This window comes from Cryptomeria japonica, chromosome 8 (genome assembly GCF_030272615.1).
Source record: "Cryptomeria japonica chromosome 8, Sugi_1.0, whole genome shotgun sequence".
NCBI classification, from domain to species: Eukaryota; Viridiplantae; Streptophyta; class Pinopsida; order Cupressales; family Cupressaceae; genus Cryptomeria; species Cryptomeria japonica.
In genome coordinates, this window is record NC_081412.1 from 139,862,248 (window position 1) to 139,883,982 (window position 21,735).

The window sequence follows — 21,735 nt, forward strand, 5'->3', positions numbered from 1 at the left end:
TAGGAACTGTCATCCTATTCAATCTAATTGGGATGTCCTTAGCTCTGACACGCCCCTCGGGAAGAGTAGTATGAAGCTCAGAATTAAAACCATCTTAAAAAGATGTTGATAAAGAGGAATCAATCTAGGGTTAATATCTTGTATATTATTAAATTGCTAATTGGACTTCGTAAAAATACTTCTTTTATTATAAATAAAAAATGGAATGAAAAAATCTGTTTCATTTTTATTATCCTTTATTTATATCTAGACCAAAAAGAAGATATGGTTATAGGAGTCTATTCATCGCACATATGCTTCAAATAGTATTGTAACCATCGAAGTAAAACAGAAACCTACAGGATCGATTATAACCAGATACAGACAAGTAAATCCCTTATGAATTTCAAATGAATTGAAGGTCTTTCACAAAGAAATGTATCGTTCAAAAGGGAGGAGACTGCTCACTAATTCCATATTTATGTCATAATACGAATCGTAAACCAATAATCGAATTCACTTGGAACTTGAGCAAAGAGTAACTATTTAGTTTGAATAGAGAGCAAAAAACATTTTTTTTGCATAATGATACATAATCACTTTCCATTTTGGTATAGTTACTTGAGCCGGATGAGAGGAAACTTTCATGTCCGATTCTGAGGGGGGGGAACAGATTAGAAAAACCTATCCAAATGTTTGTATTACTAGGCCCACAGCTAAAAAGCCAACTTGCAATTTCCTGGATCCCGTTTCATCCCTTATTACCTTGGACATCTTTGTGGCCTTCTTCTTTTCCATTACCTCTTGAGAATTGCCTATGAGGGTTTCTAAATCAAATACATCTTCTTCCTCTTCAATCACGATCACCCTTGTCAGTCTTTCCTTTAACCAATCAGGAATGGCAGATCTTGTCTCTCTTACTTGTATTTCCTTAGGCAGTGGTTCATCTTCCCGGAGAGGAGATGTTGCTTCATCATCATTTTTCTCTTCATGTAGCTCATCAACTTGGGGAGATTGACTTGATGAATGCTGAGGTGTTTGTCCCTTTTCAGGCTTGTCATTTTGCACCATGGATTCCATAGATTCATCAACTTCAGGCACTATCTTCCCTTGACCTTCCCCTTGGCTTGCCTTCTTTTCATGTCGAGAAGATGTGCTTGATGGGTGATCACGATTGGCCTCTGGCTTCCTCTTGGAAGATTCCCTTTTCTCAGGTCTTTCTTTCCTCTTTGCACCTCTAGGATGGGAAGTGTTCTCACTCACGCTTGCTTCTCCTTCTTCTGGTCTTGCCTCCAAAGTAAAAGTCATTGACACATTCTACTCTCTCAATTTCTGATGCTGTAAATCCACCCATCTGCGAGTACATGATAAAACAGGAGCCATAAAAACTCTCAAATCTAAAACCTCGGGCTCATTCCAATCTATCTTCACTGCTTTGTCTTCTTTGTCATAAGACGACTGGAGGTATTTGCCATTATCTTGGGCTTGATCAACTACTCTATAAACCTTGCATTTCCTGATGAAATCTAAGGGTAGCTTGGAATGCATCTTTCTTCTAACCTCTAAATCACTTGGGAGATTCATCCAAAAGTCCTCCACCTAAAACTCATGTTTGTACTTCCTGCTGACTGTCTCCTCCATATAACCATGAGGATCAAAATTCTCCTGCAAGGCAAAAGATGTGAATGAATATAAGGCTAATTCCTTCTTTGCATCCTTCGAGGCTTGAGTGTTAGAACATACCTCAATTGAATTCCCCAATATGATGGGCACAGGAACTCCATTTCCATGCTTGTGTCTGGATGCCTTCGCGTAAGCTGCCAGCTGTCTAGTCACCTCAAGTAGCACTATCCTGTCTGTCGGATACCTCGGCAACATGTAGGGAGGTGAGCGACACCCTTGAACTCTGATGTATGTAAACTTTTGAAATTGGATGAACCATGCACCATACTTCTTCACAAGTTCTTGTGCATCTAGAGATAGTCGATTATGAATCCCACCTTGCAATATCCTAGTGATGTTCATCGTGAAGGTATCATTGACTAACTTATAGTCACTTCTAGGCGGATGATGCAAATGAACATAAGAGTCACAAACTCTCACCTCTCCGGGTCCTCTTCCGATCACTCCTTTGTGAGGTAGCCCTGCATACTCGAAACTCCTGATCAAGGCGTATATGACATATGAGCTCATATGAAAAGATTTGGTAGGCCTTAGTCTTCTCAACTACACATCCAGACTATTGCTAATAATTTTGGCCCAATGAAGCATTCCTTTTCCTTGGACTATCACTTGAATGAAGAAGAACATCCACTTTTTGAAGTAGAAGGCTTGAGGAGCCCCTGTAACTCGATTGAGCAAAGTTATCAAATCTCTGTACTCCTCTTGGATGTCGATCCTATGAGGTGTGTTGGGAATCTTGTTCAGGTGAGGCCGACTTTTGAGCAACCAATTCTTGTTGATGAGATTCAGATAGGTGTCGGGATCATCTTCATACATTGACTTAGCTCCTTCTAAACTTTTGTAAATCATATCTTTATGCTCTGGAAGATGAAGAGCTTCACTTATAGCCTCCTCTGAAAGGTAAGCTAAGGTGTTCCCTTCCTTGGATACGATCGACCTTGATTGTGAGTCATAATGGCGAGCACACTCGATCATCAGCTCATGACACTTGACTGCTGGAGGGAAACTTGCCGCCTTGATGATGCCACTTTCAATTATTTTCTTTGCAACAGGTGATGGCTTGCCAATGTAGGGGACCTCTCGAAACTTCTTCACATTGAAGTTTCCTAAGTTGGTGTCTCCGATATTACTCCATTTGGACATGATCCTGGTCTCCAATTCGTCATTCTTCTGATCTTCCTTGATGAGAGCCGGGTGACTAGTAGATACTCTTGCCTTTGGAGTCGCCATCTTGACACCTACATGACATTTCAAAATTAGTTCTTAAGCATTATATCTTGAAGTGTAGAAATCAAGACCCAAAAGGAAGTTTTAAGATTTTAATTAGGAAACTTCATGATAAATCTAGAGTTATCATTTCCTAATTAACCATGCAACACTTAGACTTTTCTAAAAAAAAAGCGTCAAAATCTAGTCTTGAACAAGAATGTTAAGATAATTTCGCCTTACCTCCTCTTGAGTACTAAACTCTAAGAAATGATGCAAAAAATGGATTTTGCTAGGCAAAGTTTAGATCAAAGCCCTCTCCTGGATGAATTGCGCCTCCTCTAGCTTCAAAAGAATAAACTCCACCCTCTTTAGCCTTCAACACTTAGAAGAAATTCACTCCAAACAAGCTAGATTTCGCTCCTCCAATTTGCTCTCCAAATTCGCACTTAAAGGAATGATTGAATGATTTGAAATGTGAAGCAAAACTCCTCCAATATATAGAGTGCTCACCCCTTGCTTCCCCTAGGCCGACTTGGCAAAAAGGAGGCTAAAAAATAAATAAAATCTCCAAAAGGGGTGGCCGACTTGAAAAATAAAAGCAAAATAATGCCTTGAGCGCTCACCAATGAATTTATATTTAATAAAAAAATTAATTTTAAATGCCTCCAAAGTAAAATTTCGATTTTCTTGAGGCTTAAAATTAATTTATTAAATGCCAAAATGCCTTTAATTTAATGCGAATTTAATTTTAATTTTCCAAATGCCTCAATTTTAGCAATTTTGGTGATCTAATGCAAATTGGAGAATATCAATTTTCAGAACAAGGCTTAATGAAACTTCATGATGATTTCGCCTTGGACCCTCTCTGAGGGTCAGGAGCGATTTTCCAATTTTAGCCTTGAATGTTTCTCATCTTGACTCCAAAATCCCCTGGAGGGTAAATTCATATCCAGTCAAGGTGTTGCACTTCAAATTTTGACACTTTGCATGAGGAATTTAGGTGGAAATGAAGATTTCGCCCTGGACCCTCTCCAAGGGTCAGGAGCGATTTTTTCATTTTAGGTTGTAATCCACCCTTAGCTTGATTGTTGAACCCTCAACGCAATTTCAAAGATCCGTTTCCTTGCACAATTGAGTTACTTCATCAAAAATCTTGAAGGACATAATGCCTTTTAGAGGAATTTCGCCCTGGACCCTCAGCAAGGGTCAGGAGCGATTTTCCAAATTTGGCTCAAAACTGGCATTTTTCAAAGTTCAAAATCTCTTCAAGGCATCTCAAATAGGTCTTCTCACTGAATTCCAGACCTTGCTCCATCAAACTTTGGGGAAAAAGTGCACTTTTGGTGTTTTTCGCCCTGGACCCTCAGCAAGGGTCAGGAGCGATTTTTTAAATTTTGACTAAAAATCCACATTTCCTCATCCAACGACTTCTTCACCAAGCTAGATCATGTTAATGCCTCCAAACTAAGCAAAAAAAATCCTCTTTCAAAATTTTCGCCCTGGACCCTCAGCAAGGGTCAGGAGGGATTTTTGCTTCCTAGCCCAGGATCATCAACTTTCTAGGCAAATCATTATTCATCATTTTTTTGGAGGTCCCTTTTACCTTAGCATAACCTTGCCTTAGCACAATATTGAAGGAAATATGTTGGTTTTATGATTTTCGCCCTGGACCCTCAGCAAGGGTCAGGAGCGACTTTTGCAAATTAGGCATATTCCTTCATCTTTTAGACTTCAAATCGCCTCTAAGGCATAACACATCACGTCCTCCTCCTGTCCAAGCAAGATTTTGTCTTAATTTCACACAAAAGGAGAGAATCTTGAAAATTTGCCCTGGGCCCTCAGCAAGGGTCAGGAGCGATTTCCATGATTGCCTTCAAAATTTTGACTCTCAATAATCCCTTTTCACTTCAAGGCTATTAAAACATCATTTCAAGCTCGTGCCTAGGCCTAGATTTGTTCAAACTTGGAGGAAAAGGTCGAATATTAGGTTTTTTCGCCTTGAGCCCTCAGCAAGGGTCAGGAGCGATTTTCCAATTTTGGCTTGATTGCTTCTTTGTTGATTGTCCAAGTTATATTCAATGGGTAAGACATGCTTCCTTTCATCCATTAAATCATAAAAATCATTTTGACTTTGCAAGAAAAATGTGCCTTTTCAAAATTTCGCTCTGGGCCTTCAGAGAGGGTCAGGAGCGAATTTTGCAGTTGTGACCAAAATGCTTCACTTTTCACCTTGAAACTTTTTGCTAAGGAAGATGTCATCTTGTTTCATGCTATAAATAGGTTTTCATGTCCAAGAAAAGTCAAAAAAATATGCTTGCAAAGAATTTCGCTCTGGACCCTCAGCAAGGGTCAGGAGTGATTTTACCTTTCCTGGGCAAAACTCCTTCATCTCATTATCTTCAATCAAGTCTGGATACTTTATCATGCTCATTTCATCCTCCACCATGCCTTTGACATCTCAAATCAACCAAATAAGGCTAGAAATGACCCCCATAAGATTTTTCACCCTGGACCCTCAGCAAGGGTCAGGAGCGATTTTGATGATTTCAACAAGATCCTTCATCATTTCAATTTAAAACTCTTTCAAGCGGGTGGAGAAAGTCATTCGTTTTCCATTCATGCTCAAAACTTGGTCTCTTTCTACTGCAAAATGAGGGAAATCAAAATTTCGCCCTGGGCCCTCAGCAAGGGTTAGGAGCGATTTTCCCCTTAGTCTCCAAAAATCATCACTTTTCTTGTCTTCAAAACTTCAATTGCCTTAAGTGACGTCCAATCATCCTTTCGGGAGACCCTGCACAAAACAATTTAGAAAAGTCAGTGACAAATATGCTTAAACAATATTTTCGCCCTGGACCCTCAGCAAGGGTCAGGAGCGAAATTACCCTTTCTGGCTAAACTGTTCAAAATTGAAGTCTCAAACCACTTCACTAGGCAAAGTCAGGTCATTTTCAAGGCCAGGAACCAGTTAACAAGTCCATCAAAAACAAGAAATTGTGATTAGTATGAAGTTCGCCCTGGACCCTCAACAAGGGTCAGGAGCGAATTCTCTGTTTCAGGCATCATCTTGCTTTCCAAAAGATTGATCAAAAATTCCCTAGCCAAGAACACACAATTTCCCCTTCAAATATATTAACACTTAGCCAAAATTGTGAAGGAAATCCAGTTTACAAGGAATTTCGCCTGGGCCCTCAGCAAGGGTCAGGAGCGAATTTGACATTATCAGGCTCTTGATCCATTTCTTCACCAATTTAACCTAGCCCACTAGATTCACTTCTTTCACTGACCATGCTCAACTGACTCAGACTTGGAAACCAATTGAACCTTACCCTAAAAACCTTCAATCTAGACCTAACCTGAGACCTATTTGACTCCCTTGAAAGTTTTACCTGATTTCAACAAACTCAATTCTTCAGGAAGACACTTAACAATTTTCCAAAATTTGACTGGACTTAGCTTGAATGACGTCAAAAGGAACCCTTAAGGTTTAGCCCTAGCCCAGGCAGACCACTCACTCACTCAAAACCCTAAAAGCAGAGAGAAGAACAAGCAGAGAGAAAGAAAAAAACAAAAGCGAAAAGAGGGGGTCCCCATTCTAATGGGGCGATGTGTGAACTGGTCACAACACGAACTCATGAATGCCAATGGAATAGTGGACTGGGCCCGGTTAATCAACCATTATGTACATGAACAACTGAAAGATTTGAAAGAGAAGAAGACCCAATCCTTCTATATGATTTCTTATGTGATTTATTCACTTGCAAGGATGGGTGGCTTTGATGGTTTGTTGGGAAAAGGAGTCATGGGCTGCGGTCCATCATAGCTGAAAGTTCATGAATGCTATCCTCAATTGCACCTCTACAACACTAGTTTTTTCAAACTAGTAAATGACACTTTTACTATGTACCTAACTAGATTTATGCAGAACTAACTTCACAAGAGAGTGTCTCTAGAAGCCAAGGCTTTGGTACAAAAATTTGGGGCTACATTCTTGCAGTTTCCAAAGTTCACTTATATCAGGACATAGGGATTCGCTTACCAGCCATATAAATTACCGAGGTATCCATCGGATAAATTGGTGCTGATAGAGGTTATGATGCAATTGACAACCTATGACCAAATTCAAAAGAAGAAAAGAAAGCTGTCTATTGAATTTCCAATTCTCGTTGATTATGTAGAAGTGTGCCCGAGCCTGGCAATAGCTGAGAAAGTAGCAGAGGAGTTGGCATTCTACCGCTTGGCATACTACACCTCCAGATCTCATTATGATCCATATCATAAAATTAGGAAGGTTGTTGGATTAAAATTTGTGCACAAGTTTCATCTAGAAGATTATTGGGCAAGTGCCTAGGATGACCTTGAGGTCAAGAAGAAAATGTTTTCCAGGCTACCCCTTGACACAATTAGGATAGGTGAAATAATTCAAGTGCCGAATCAAGTATGAGAAGATTCAGACTTAATGCAACCAGAGTTTGAAAAGGCGAAGGATCAACCCACTCAGCTTCCAGATTGGTTAGAACCTGAAATTGATGATCTGGACATTTTGGCCAAACCCGTTTTAAAATTCACTAGACATTGGGTTGATTGGCATATCAGGAGGTTGAAAGAAGGAAATGTCCGCCTATGCTACCGGTTGATGGGAAGTCTAGATTCCCATAGTGAAGTATCTTCACAAGCTTAGGTTGAGGAAGGAGAAGTTCAACACAAAGAAGTCGAGCCTAGTAAAGGAAAGAGTGCTCCGAAAAGGCCAAGAACAACAAGGAAGAAATAAATCCAGCTAAAAATCCACCCGAAAATTCAGCAAGAAGCCCAACAAGAAGAACTACCGCAGAAAAGGGCAAGAGTGGAAGGGATTCAATTGCCGGCTATCTCTTCTAGTGTGCGGGAGGTGGAAATGTTTGCCCAAGAAAATCCAGCAAATCCAAATCAAGGCAATTTTCCTGATAGTGCTCCAACACAAGATGTTCTTAGTGTCAGCGCTTCACACAGGCCAGATCAGCCAAGGGTGCAAAGGCAAGAACTTTCCTCTCATCCAGAAGAGCCACGTCAGGATAGTTTCGTAGAGATGATCCTTGAAGAAATGGAGGATACTTCACAGAAACATGTGCAGAAGGAGATTTAGGATCAACCAGTTTTCGCTCTTGATTGGCTGAGAGATAGATCAAGGAAGGAACCGGAAAAAGAAATTGATCTAGTATAGGAATTGGAAGAACTTTTGAAGAGAATGGATCAACCAATAGAGCCAAGGGTGCAAAGGCAAGAACTTTCCTCTCATCTAGAGGAGCCACGCCAGGATAGTTTTGTAGAGATGATCCTTGAAGAAATGGAGGATACTTCATAGGAACATGTGCAAAAGGAGATTCAGGATCAATCAGTTTTTGCTCTTGATTGGTTGAGAGATAGACTGAGGAAGGAACCAGAAAAGGAAATTGATCCAGCACGGGAATTGGAAGAACTTTTGAAGAGAATGGATCAACCAGCAGAGAAGAAGGCTGCCGAAAAGTTTTCCAATATCACAAAAGATGAGTCTGGATCCAGGACTCTAAATTTAGCTGAGCCCGCGATAGATAATAACAAAAATGAGATCATGCTAGGTGATTATGTGATTAGAGAAATTGATTTGGGGCGTGCCTCCACGACACAGGTTGTGGAAGATTTTGAAGGATCTTCCTTGGCTATGAGAGAAAAGATGCAGAAGATGAAAGAAAAATGCAAAAGGCTGACAAGTGAAAATAGGGCCTTGTGTGAGTATATTAAAAGTTTCAAACATCTGCTTAGGGAGGCAGATCCATCTCGTGGTCCTCCTCCCTTTCTTCCTAAGGAGGTCATTGATGACACTGAAACGATTAGGGAAATAGCTTAGTATTCCAAGGAATAGGTGGAAGACGTCTTCGTTGCAACAAGAAAATTTATTGAAGACTTGGCTCGTCTTCACTCTAGATTTGTTGCCCTTCTAAACAGGCTAGAAGTGGCAGATGGTCTATTGGAGGATGTTCACTTTTATCAGGACCTGACCATTCCGTGACTCAGAGCCCTAATGAAAGTTCCAAAGCAGGCGCTAATTGATGGAAAAGTGATTCAGAAGAATGAGGTTTATGATTTTCCAGGATGGTTCTGCGTCGTTTGCTCTGGGAAGGATATCTTTGAAAGGTTCAACATGGAGTCTTTAACTTTAAAAGACTCAATCAGAAGGGTATAGGAGGATATTATCAGCGTGATTGAGGCATTATTCATGAAGAAATTGAATGAGGTCGGAGTAACAGTGAACTTCCTAAGAGCCTAGTTGCATGAATTCTTCTTTGTAGGGTCATTTTCCAAGGAACATTTTGAGAATGTTTCTTCATTTTCCAGCTCAATGAAGAAGACGCAAGAAATGGTGGTAGAATGGGAGAACGTTCTTTCCAAAAGCGAAGAGGATATTACTTTGGTGGAATTCAAAATTGAAAGTGTGCCAAGTGTCTCCGTAGGAGAAATGGAGGCCGTCGTCGCCAAATTCATCACGTATGCCATTAATGAGTGAGACAATGGTCGTCCGTTCTTGGACGAGAATCTTTTGGTTTAGTAGTGGTGGCACACTTATTTTAGGAATATTTTGACCAAGTGGTGACCCGGTCAATGCATGTTGAATTTATGAAGCATCTTTTGCATGCAGCCGCCACATTTATGATTTTATGACAGATTCCTTTTGCATGTTGCCATCGCATGGGAGAATGATGGGCATTTATGTTTGCATGAACATTTTTTTGCATGGGGAATATTCATTGTATGATGGGCGAACTTGATGTAAGTGGTGCATTTCATGCACAAATGGATGCCATTTTGGGCATGTTGGAATTAATTGTATATGGGTTTAATGGGCATTAATTGTTGATTCCCACCTTGATGCATCATGTGTGGGGAATCTTTTGGGGAAAACCCTAATTAGGGTTTTGCATGTAGCCAAGGCTTGATGCCTATTTAAAGGGGTGATCCCCCTCATTTGTAAGGAGGAGAGATTGATTCTGAGATTGTTGCTATAAGTATTGAAGAAGTTAACTTAATACATTGTTCAATTTGTTGGTGTATTCTTGTGCTGTTTTATGACTTGCATGGTCTCACTCTCTTCACTTAGATTAGATTTGCTTTAAAGTTGTTAGACGAACGGGATTTGATGGGATTGTTTATAGGATAGCTGATTGTTATTAACTGTGCAAGGCTAGTCTGAGCTTTTTCTACATGGAAACTTAACTTCGATCATTGGTGGACATTGTTTGTTGATGGTTTTCATTGGTGGTCAGAAAATATTTTGCACAACCTTTGAAGATTGCATTGCCTTTGTGTAGTTGTCTCCTAGTGGTGAAGCAGAGTGTGGTTTGGTCTCACTTGAGCAATCCCTGTCTCCTTGTTCTTATCTCTAGATTAAGATAGCCTAGCTTTTTGAACCCACCCTTATTTACTTTTTGCAAATTTTAAACCCAAAAATCCTAAAAACGAGCCATTCGAAGCTAAATCATTCGCAAGTAAATTCCTTGAAGTTGCAAAACTGTCAAATCTTCTTTGAGTGTACATAAGGGCCCTTGGATTACCAGTGTATCACATTAGCCAACAGAGTCACGTCCGTTGCATGAAGGAACCTTGGAGTCGATTGTCTAATCTTCCTGCAATCTTTGCATACAATTGCACTTTGATAAAGAGAGAGTAAGGTGACCGTTGGTAACTTTAATTTGTGTTAGCCATTGTCATAAGAAACACGTCAACATGACCTAAGTAAACTTAACATGTGAATAGGTTCCCACTAATGGCTAGATAGGAAATAACCTCATTAACACTAACACCCCACCTTAAATGCAACTTATGGAGTGAAATTATTATGCAAATGATGCAATAACCTAAATGATGATGCACTATGTAATATGCAAGATGCAATATGGGTTCCAACAACTAAGCCATGTTAGGTACCCATGTACAAAGCAAATGGTCTTCCACAAATCGAGGAATAGAGAAAAACCTATTGGAGAAAACTTCTCTCCAAAAGAGAAATGCAAATGAAGATCAAGTGATAGAATGAGTGATGTCTAGAGGTCTCAACATCAATACACCCCAAGAACTACATCCATCACAAAGATACAATCGATCAGGGAGTCTCATAGGAATCATAATAAGCAAATAGAATAAGTCCTGCTGTGAAAGAACAATTGGAAATCTGTCAATCTAGTACGAACCTGGAATTTATGAAGCAACAATTGATTTACTAATGATTTGGAACTGAAATCAAGTGCAAAAATCAAAATAGCACCTTCCCAAGCGACAGTATCTCCAAATAACGTTTCAAGCTACCCATCAGATGATATCTAAAATAGATTGTACTTGGGGCTTCAAAGAAAAAAAGTGCATGGCTGGTTGTATAGAGCTCTTTGATACCTTTCCAACGCCCTTGGAATCACCAAAATCAGACTATTTGGGAAAATGTTATGACCTTGGGAGCCAAAAATGAAGATCTGATTTCAATTGATAAAAAATGGCACAAAATAGTAGATTTAGCAAAATGACCTGTTCCACCGGAGAGTACATTGAGCCAGCTTTCCAATGATATCTCATATCCGAAAAATTGACTCCGTATGCCCAAGTAACACTAGTTTGAGAAAAATAGCCTATTTGGAGCCTTTGGGGGTCAATGAGTGCTAAATCCCTTAGTCCCTAGGTGCTAGCTCCTGATTGGTCATATGGCCACAACTTAAGTAGTTAGAAAAAAAAAGGGTGCTTCGTCGGAGTGCCACCGGTAGAGTGGAGAAAGCAAACTAGAAGTGAGGCAGTGGTGGCAAGGGTTGGTGGTGCGCGAAGCCGCTAGAGACTTCTACTAGAGCACCAGCCCATGGTTCTAGTAGAACTCCGCACTAAAAATAAAGCACTTAAAACCTTTTCATCCACAAATAAAATATAATAATTTTTTTCAAAAGGTTGACTAGTCAAAATCAAATCGTACTCGTGATGCCAGAATTGAGTGATGCTCTTAGATGTATAGGGATGATGTAGTGCCTACGCAAGAAGGCAGAATATTTGCCCGTATATGTCAATTCCAGCTGAATTTTCAAGTCGACCAGATGTGGCAAATGTTGACATAGGGAAGTATGACCCCTACGGTACGGATCCATACAATGCAATAATGATGAAATTTTTCTAAAGTCTCTCGAGGAAAGGTCTTAGAGTTCGACAATTGAAAAATCTGTCTTAGAGTTTTCAGGCCTTTTAGATGGAATTGTGAGGTCAGATTTGCCCCAATGTGCCCCAAAAATTCAGCTCCCTTCTGTATCGACAACTTGCCCTATCTTCAAGCCCTTGTAATTTTGACAAAATATGTTGAAATTTGATGAAACAAAAGCCAATCTTGAGTTTCATCGACACCCTAGATTCAACCGCGAGGTTAATCAAACCCCAGAGTGCACCCAACAAGATCTTCAAACCATATGATCACACTCCAATATGGGAAGATGTATGCTGCCCATGAAGCTTTGATACCATGTAGGAGTAGATAGGTGAGTCTTCAACACCCCCAAGGATCCCTTCTAGATGAAATAGCTTCCACAAGAGAGACTGGCAAGATAACTTGCATTAATAATGCATAGATTGATAATGGTTGAATATTTGTGTCACTCGGGGACGCGTCCCTAGGCCAAAATCCATTGTCTCCGTATCGGGGATGCCCCCCCTTTGGCCAAAAATAATTGCAATTTCCTAGGAAATGTCCTGGAAACTTGGGGACGACATCGATTCTCAAGGGGGATGTCCCCCCTTTCCCCGAACAGTTGGGGACACTTGTGATGTCCCCTAAACTGTCCCAGGGACAGCTAGCCGTCCCCCCTTCTCCAAACACATCTAAACAAAAAAAGACTCAAATGCTTTAAGAAAAAAACATTTTTCATTTGTTTTTGTGGGCCCCCACACCTCAACAATAGTGCATACATTTTGATAAATTTCATACACATTTAACTACATATGTCAGTTCTAACTACAACAAGAAGTTTAAATAACACTGGAGATAGGTGCTGCAACAGTTCTGTGCAGGAAGCACAACTCAATATCACAAACACCCGAAACTTGGTAATGCATATGAAAGTGATTATAGGTCTGCGACACTGGATTTTAAACTGATATGAGGCGCAAACATGTCTAAATCACTGCCAAAACCACTTAGAAATAATGAACAGCAGCCTGTTAGTAATTTTCACAAACCTTTAGAACTTCATAGTGTGTAAAAATGTGGTTGCAGGTCTGCAACATTGGACAGGTCTGATGTTTGCAGGTCAAAACAACTACAAAATTCATCAAACATCTTCCAAAAACATTGAAGAACACCTCCCTACATTACCCAACAGCAACATACGCTACCAGAACCACCAAACAGCAACAAAGGGGCCAAGAAATGCAGGGAATCATAACCAACATTAATTTTCCCTATATTTTATACAGTCATTCCCTTTGCCATCTCCCAGCCGTCCCCAAAATTGGCAAAAAAATTGATTGAATATGAATACAAATGTACGATAGGCCTTGCTTATATAGGCAATGTATGAGGTTGGACTACACAAGATGCTGACATGTGTCTTAATCTTATGCAATGAGACAACTACCCTTGATACAAATATTAAATGTATGATGCAAATAATTAAATGCCTAGATAACTAAAAGTAAATAATGAGACATGGCCCCGTTATAACTAAGTTCTAGAAATGACACCCAAGTAATAAGAATAACTAACTTAAGATGCAAGCTAGGACCTAAGTAAACATGTGAATAGGTTCCCACTAATTATTAGATAGGAAATTAAATCTGAATGTTAAATTGTAAGAAACTATGTATGATGTGTGTGCTAAAGTCCAAGTGATGAAAATGTAGATATCATTTTGGATATGTCAGTACATGGCTAAGTAATTAAGAATTTAAGAGAATTAGATTGGACCTGAAACATTTTGTAGTACCAAATTGAGGGAATACAATTTACTCTCAATAAATTACATACTTTCTATAACTGATTTGCTGAGTGGCATACAACAATGAGGTGAACTATCAAAGCCACACAAGATATTAACCTAGAGCTTTCCTAAGTGGCATATCATTGCTTTGGAGGATTTGTAGATTGAGAAACTACATAATACATCATTCAATAAGCTTAGGATCAGAAGTGTTGCTTAAAAGGAGATGAACCTAGCACTGACAAGTGCAGTGGTTTATTAAGTAGAAATAACTCTCTTGCAAAGCAATGAGGTTGAAGTAGTATATTTGCCAATAGTAAGGAAATCCATAGTATCAGATTACAAAACCAAGGTGAAAATTAAACAGTTGGACTTGCGTTCTCTCTTGCCACACAATTTGGGTGGAGAATCCACCAGATTGAAATGGTGTTCTTTGAAGGGTATCTCTGATATTGAAAATATACAAAACAGTTGTAAAAATTGAACAGTTAACTTGTGTTCTTGCTCCCTATACAATTTAAATGGAGGATCCAACAGATGGATGTGAAGAATAATCAAATGAAATGAACATCTATGCACACTTGGCTTGATCCATAATTAACTTGGAGTCTTGGATATTTTGCACATTTCTTTAACACAAATTCTAGTTTAATTATGTACTCATTGTAATGTCCTGTGCCAAATCACTTATGCAAATCCTAATTTTAACCTTCTAGAATCACTTCTTATTTGGGACAATAATATTTGGTTCTAATATTTAAATCAGATCTTAAACAACTCAGATTTAATTCACTATTCATACATTATTATTATCACATTCTAATCAGAAAATTACAGATGATAGTCTCCTGATCTATGTATTATTACAAATAAAGATTGAATTATATTCAAATGGTTTGCAATATTGGAAATTACAACATTATTAAGCTTTCATGTTCATACCCACAACAATAGCATATCAAACCAATACAATGCAACTGAAATCTGTGATCAATACAGCTCCAATGTAAACTTTGGATTGAGATCCCTTTCTAGCCAAAGGGGTTTCATCCTCTAATCTCCATGCTTGAACACAAATGCTCAATTACTTAGTGGACAGGGGTTTGTGTAAAGTGATAGATGATCCCTGAATGGATATGTTCACCTTTTTATTTCCATTACAACAATAGTAGGTCTGCACAATATGAATCGACATCTTCCAATTTAAACAATGATTATGCGTTGGAAAAATCCCACCTTTGAAAGTTATGGCACCAAAACATACTACTAAATGACATTATGACACGTGTTGGGGAATCAAAGTGTAGGGGTTGGGAGTACCACAAAACTCAAACCACAGGGTGGGGCGTTGGGTGTTGACTGTTGTGCAAAAAACATGCTAGTAAGAACAGGTTTCAGAAGTTTGAAAAATACAAAAGAAATAAGTTTCCTCTAACAACAAATCTAGGAAACGTGTAATACAAGGAGTGCAAGAATTAGTATGATGCTTTGCCACAATAAGTCTCTGTGTAGCTACATATGCTCCTGCATTGTTTGGTAATTCATCTACCAACCCTTCCCAATATGGGTTCTTCGCCAAATTGAAGGGTAAATTATTATAGTACCATAAGTTTACTGCTACCATTTAGCCTCATGGTGTTTTTCCTTATTCCAAGCGGTTCCTTCAAGTGAGGGTTGTGCTCCTGAATCATTGCATAGAATAAAGAAATTTGGCGATGATGAAGGAACATGGTTAGAAGTAGAAATAGAACCATCAAAACTCTTGCCAATAGAGGAATGTGGATGACAAATGTTTGGTGTTGGGGTTACAGAGGAATGCACAGATGCATTTTAATTCATCTCTGTCGCTATTGCTTCCTTTGTTCTACTTTTCCACTTTTTCCCATTCAAACTCAGCAAGTAGGGCATTCATCTCTCTTGCAACCTCTTCAGGCACCTGAGGGCATGCGTTAACATTTTGTTTAGGTATTTTAGTAAGGTGGTATTTTAATCTATTTTGTCCCTCCTGTCATAGGTTGCTTGCATTCATTACAAGTGACTTGGCCCTTGATAGCTCCCCGTGTCCCATACTTCCATTCAGGATATTTTTTACCACTCATTTGTGTTGAACTTGACGTTGCTTATTGTGCTGTGTTTCTGGATTCAACTGCGTCTAATTTATTTGCATCATAATTACAGAAGCAGTTGAATCCAGAAGCACAACACTATGGAAATTTAATATCTCTGCTTGACATTGCTGTTTTAACATGAAGAAAAAATTAGTAGGGTTTTGCAAGCAGCAATCAAAATGATAATCATTTATTGAAAATAAATAGAATGCAAATAGAAGCTAAAAGTGTTAGGAAATAAGGGATGAAGGGAAATGAAATTCTTTTGACAGCATGTCCCCAAAATCTTCATTTATATTTTTTAAAATTTTAAATAAGAAGAAGAAAATAATAGTGTTGCTTCTTTGATGATTTCATCAACTTTGAATTCTTAAAAATTCTCTTCTCAAATTGTCATCTTGCCATGTTGATGCTTGGCCAGGTGAAATGGGTGAATAAGAGCAAAAAATAATGAATTTCCACTTTAAAAAGCGTGGCTATGTATGTTAAGGTGCTACAAGAATTTGAGCTTAGGACTCAGGAGTCTGAGCTTGAGACTTGGCAAGTCTTGATGCTGGACTTGGCCAAGTACTTGGCTAGACTCAATGTGCGAGCCTGGTTGACTTGCTGGATAGACTTTCAAGTTTGCTAAGTACTTGGTGAATCCTAAAACTATGGTCTAACCCATGTGATATACACATCCCAAGGTTCCCTTGGTGTGTAATGTCCCATTTTTGGAACAACGCAATATAATCCCAAAATATAATGCTCTGATACCACTTGTAATGTCCCCTTTTAAGATAACTAGGAATTATGGGACAATTACTTGAATTCCTTATAATTACAATATCTTGTTTTGCAATAAACTTGTGTAATTGATAATATGAATATAATTATATAATAATCAATGTTACTTGCTACCACAGATTTGTACAATTTTGAGCATGCTTAAGTGAATTGATGTAATTTCAGTAAGTGTAACGATCACCTAGGATCTCTGCTATGTCCAATATGGCAATATAAATATGCAATGAGATAGAATATGATATTGCTTATAGCAATATGGATTTGCTGTCTCTGATATAAACACTTAAACCATGCAATATCTGATCCATATTATTGCTTATAGTGATATAGTTGCTGTGTCTGATCTTATGTATTAACTTGCAATAATAATGTTGATGGTGTGTCTGATATGTGTTATTCTCCCTTTCAATTAATGGTGCCATCTTAGATATATAGTTATGTACTTGCAACTGATTTAGCCAAATAGGCAATTGCTCAAATGAGCAGATTCAGTTAAGGATAAGATATAAATAAGATTCCAAATAGATGATGCTGGTTGAAGTGATAATGAATGCCTTCTTATATCTTGTAATTGAAATGATAAGTCACTTTGCAAAAGACATGACTCACGCCTATCCATCATCGCCTCCCTTTTTAATACTAATCACATCCCTTCATGTTGCCTTCATATATAATCGGTGTCTGATTAATGTAATCGCTGACAACTAATTATTATTGTGCCTTCTCATAACTTAATCGCAATTGCTGACCATTACATCGATTATTGTATCTTCTCTAATCATCAATTAGATATTCTTGACAATGTAGTTAGGGGATGTTGATCATTATAACAATCACTGTTACTTTATATGAATCCCTGGCTTATTGATCTCTGTTATTATTGATGATTAATCTTCTCCTTGAATTGACTAACAATATCCATGGGAATTGTAATCAATAGTTAAGATATTTATCTTAATCGATTAATGATGCTTATCTATCATCTTCTTTGATATTACTTAACCCATCAATGCTTGATGATTATCATGTAATTAGTTAATCGACTATCATGCAGTTTGATATAGATTTTATGGATGTTATCTTCTTCCCATACTTAGTCAATATTCTGGTAATTGTGGTAATTGCTTTCAACCCTCATTCCTTGATAGAGATCAATGGTCTCTTAATCATAATTGACATCTAACATCATTCGCTGTCAATACCGATCATTCTTATCATAATAACTTTGATTGACTATCTTCTTATATGCTTTCCTTAGTTGATCGATCTATCTTATTTCTGATAATATACGCTTTCTGTTCTTTACCTATGGTATGCCTTCATGTTTGCTTACTATCCTTCTTGGAAGGGTGATCATCATCTTGGACTAGTCCTTATTCCTTCCAATGTAAGTAGGAAAATTGTCCTATTCATAAGACTTCACAATTTTCCGGTTGCTTTTATTCTTCGACTAACAATTGGCCATGTACATCTACTTCTAACTTCCTATTAACTAGATATAGGTGTTCAAGGACTTCCACTCCTTGACCACAAATTGTTTATTGTTGGCTAGCTCTCTTGGTTAAAGATGGGGGCATTACAAGGTGCACCACAAATAAATATTACTTTTACATTACAAGCATTATCAGAGTGTACAACACACCTTTCCCAATAACCTGAATGCTGGAAAGAGTAATGGAGAGTTTATCTTAGAATGGCAAAGTGGAACTCAGCTAAGTGGGTGTTTTGATGTGCATTGTTCTTTGCATTTTGACATGGAGCAAGCTCTAACAACTTATGTTTGCCATGTTAGACAGATGCAGATTGCTCAAGTTGTTGTCAATATTAAATTGACATCTTGGCATTTGTTTCACATGGGTTTTATTTACTTGTTCTTCTCTCTGTCACATATTTTTGCCCATCCACGTCTTTCTGGTTTTCTTTAAATATTTATCCCTTGTTTTATATTTGTCTTCTGGGATTTGATGGTTTTTTAGCCAGTTAAGATATTGTTCTTAGTTTCTCTAAAAAAAGTTTATTTTTTTAAAATTATTCTGTCACTTCTCTCTGTCTACTCAATTATGATCACACATGTGACAACTGTTCTCTAAATTTTTCTCTTAATTTTTAATTTCATGATAGTATGTGCTTCCAACATAATTTTGGAAATACAGCTCGCAATGCCACTTGTCATCTATCTTGAACTTAACGTAAATTGATATCAGAGAGATTTCCAGTTCATAAATTATTGTCTTCTTTGGATGGTCATCTCTGTAAACAGCAACCTGCCCGATACTGAGATCAAATTGCAATAATTGAAAGAAACAATACGGGCAACAATTTTTTCTTTGCTTTCTAAATCTAAGTGAGGTCATGGGCCCTTGTTAAATGCAGCGTGGTGTAATATTTGTCACTTAACTAGTGTGTGTCTGATCCAGGGAGCATAGCGGTGCAGTGACTTGCCTATCCATTGCTGATGAACGGTTTCTGATCAGTGGTTCTTCTCTTGGAAGTCTATCTGTTGCTGATGTGGTCTCTGGGCAAAAAGTGGCTTCTCTTAGACAGCCCACTGCACCAACAGGTATATATTATGCTATTAGCTGGGAGTTGACCAGACTATTTCTTGGTTTAACTATGACCTTTTTTCCTCTTATTTAATATCACTGATGGACAATAATAACTAGATCGATTAGCCAATCATCTTCTTGGAAATGCTATTTTGTTATTTATTTCTACTTAGCATTTATGCACTGATGTAACTTAAGTTGACAAACATCACATGGTTTATATATCACTTGCTGTGTCTTCACTTTTATTTCAAGTTCGAAATTGATAGTGCTTTCAATACCCTTTGATGTTTATCAATAGTAGGAGTATTCAAATTCATCATATACTCCTGCAGAGCTTTGAAATCATACTTTCCTATGGTGAATTCTCCCATTGCAATTCTTAACCTGATTTCATTTTTACCCTATGTTTAACTTGAGGTCTAGGTTTCATTATGGGGCTAAAGATTAATCAAGGTTACAAGGTATCTCTTATTGAACTTGGGTACGTCCAGTATTTTGGAAATCTCTTGAAATGCTAATTGCTTGGTACAAGAAGGTTTGTGTAGCTGTAACTTGTAATTGTAGGAGTCAATAATGCTCTAATTATTCACGTGGTTGTAACTAAGACTTGTATTGGATTAAATAGATGCTTTAATTTTACTACTGGCGTTCTTACAGTTTATGTTTTCCCTCTTTCTGTTTATATTTTACTGCTGGCGTTCTTGTGTTAATTTCATAGTTAACAGGAGAGTAGTTTGTATTAACCTTTGTCTCATAGAATTTATTCCCCAGTCATTTCTGCGAGTGAATGACATTGTTTTAGCATATCACCTTAAATCTTAGAAGAACATTTTACTTTTCTGTTTTGATCACATTAAATCTCATTCATTATATGTCTCTGCATGAGTTGTGCGCGTCCACTTCTTATTTAATAATTTTTTGTACATTTTTAATAAGAAAGTATGACTCATGTGTATCCTCTGTCAACCAATATGTGGGTATCTTTTCCTTTTTTCTCTAATAAAGAACAAGTCAATTGGGTAGAATTTGTTGTTGAATGTTATTCTTAGCTTTTGGGTATTTATAATATTGTGATCATATTCGTACTGATTACCATGGATACTCTACTCTCATTCTGTGACTGTGACCTATTTTCACACTAATTTCTGGTCCCTGATTGTACCGAGGTTCTCAGCTATTCATTGATCCATGATAGCTGTTAGGACCTAGATTTTGGGGATCATTGCTTTAGAATTGGGTAAATTTCAACTGGGGCTTTCTCTAGGGCTTTTCTACCCTTTATACTACAAAATTGGTATTTGCATGATTTTTGGGTATATAATAGAGACCACAGACCTAAAATATGATTTAAGGCTATCAACAGATAAAACTACTTCTCTGTATTTTGATGTAGGGGCTCTTCTGGCTGTAATTGTTTATATCTTGTATTTGTGCTCTCTAACTTGCTGGTTTTGTATGTAATAAATTGCTGAATGCTTTTGGGATGTCAATCTAATAGGAAAACCAAAACCCTAATAATTGGATGCATTTGCAAATTTATAAATGGTATTTTTTTGTCAAGTATCTTGGATATTCATAGAGCTGAAACTAATTTACAATATCTGTTAACATAGTCATTCACTCTAGCACCTTTTTGCCCATGCCTTTTCCACTCTCACACCAAACCTTATCTTCCTCCCAAACCAGCAATTTCTTGCCCCAGCCATCCAGAGGTTGATGAACTGATTGGCAAATTTCATGGATATTCAATTGTAAGATTCATCAACATCGATTTGTTTTTAGAACTTTCTTGTTTACAAATTCTGTGCTTATTTGAATAAATTTTAAGACTTCAAACTATGATATAAACACAATGACTGTGGCTGATTTCTAACACCAAAGAATCCTTATACAAGAGTTAGGATGCTCACACTCATGCCTACATCCATTGCATCTATTAATTTACGCTCCCAAACATGATGCTATGTACATGTGGATGTTTAATATATCCATCAAACCATAGTACCACCAAGAGTATGATTATTTGAGGTTAATTCCAACAAGCATATGTTGCAAGGAACAAGAACTATGCTCAGAGATTGCTTCATATAGCTAATCACTCTTACATGCAGCAAGAATCCCCAGCAAAGAAATAAAATAAACAAGTAATAGAAAGGACATTCCTGGAAAAGAGGATCATCACAAGTTTTTAACCCTAGAGAAACCCACTATCAAGTTGGAAGAAAGCTTCATCAAGAATCCGCTATCAATCAATTTTGTACAAGCTTGCTTCTTTCATGAGGGCCTTTAAGAACACAAATCTAGGATCCTAACACTTGCACCAAATGAAATCTGTTTAACATAGCCAAATTATCTTTATAATTCATGGCAATGGATTGCAACCTTTGGTTGCCACATCATCTAGGAATAGAATTGGAACACAATCAACGATTCTCAAATTGATTTACTTTTGAGCTTTCCTAATCTCCATTCTTG

General features: G+C 37.8%; 1 protein-coding gene across 2 annotated transcripts in view; it reads left to right on the top strand.

The window, feature by feature from the left end:
* Nucleotides 1-21,735, top strand: part of LOC131032298 (F-box/WD-40 repeat-containing protein At3g52030) — a 209,683-nt gene that overhangs the window by 110,768 nt on the left and 77,180 nt on the right. For both annotated transcript variants that reach the window (XM_057963231.2, XM_057963232.2), the window contains one exon: nucleotides 19,129-19,271. In XM_057963231.2, the coding sequence (XP_057819214.1) occupies nucleotides 19,129-19,271 (143 nt within the window). The remainder of the gene's footprint in view (nucleotides 1-19,128; nucleotides 19,272-21,735) is intronic.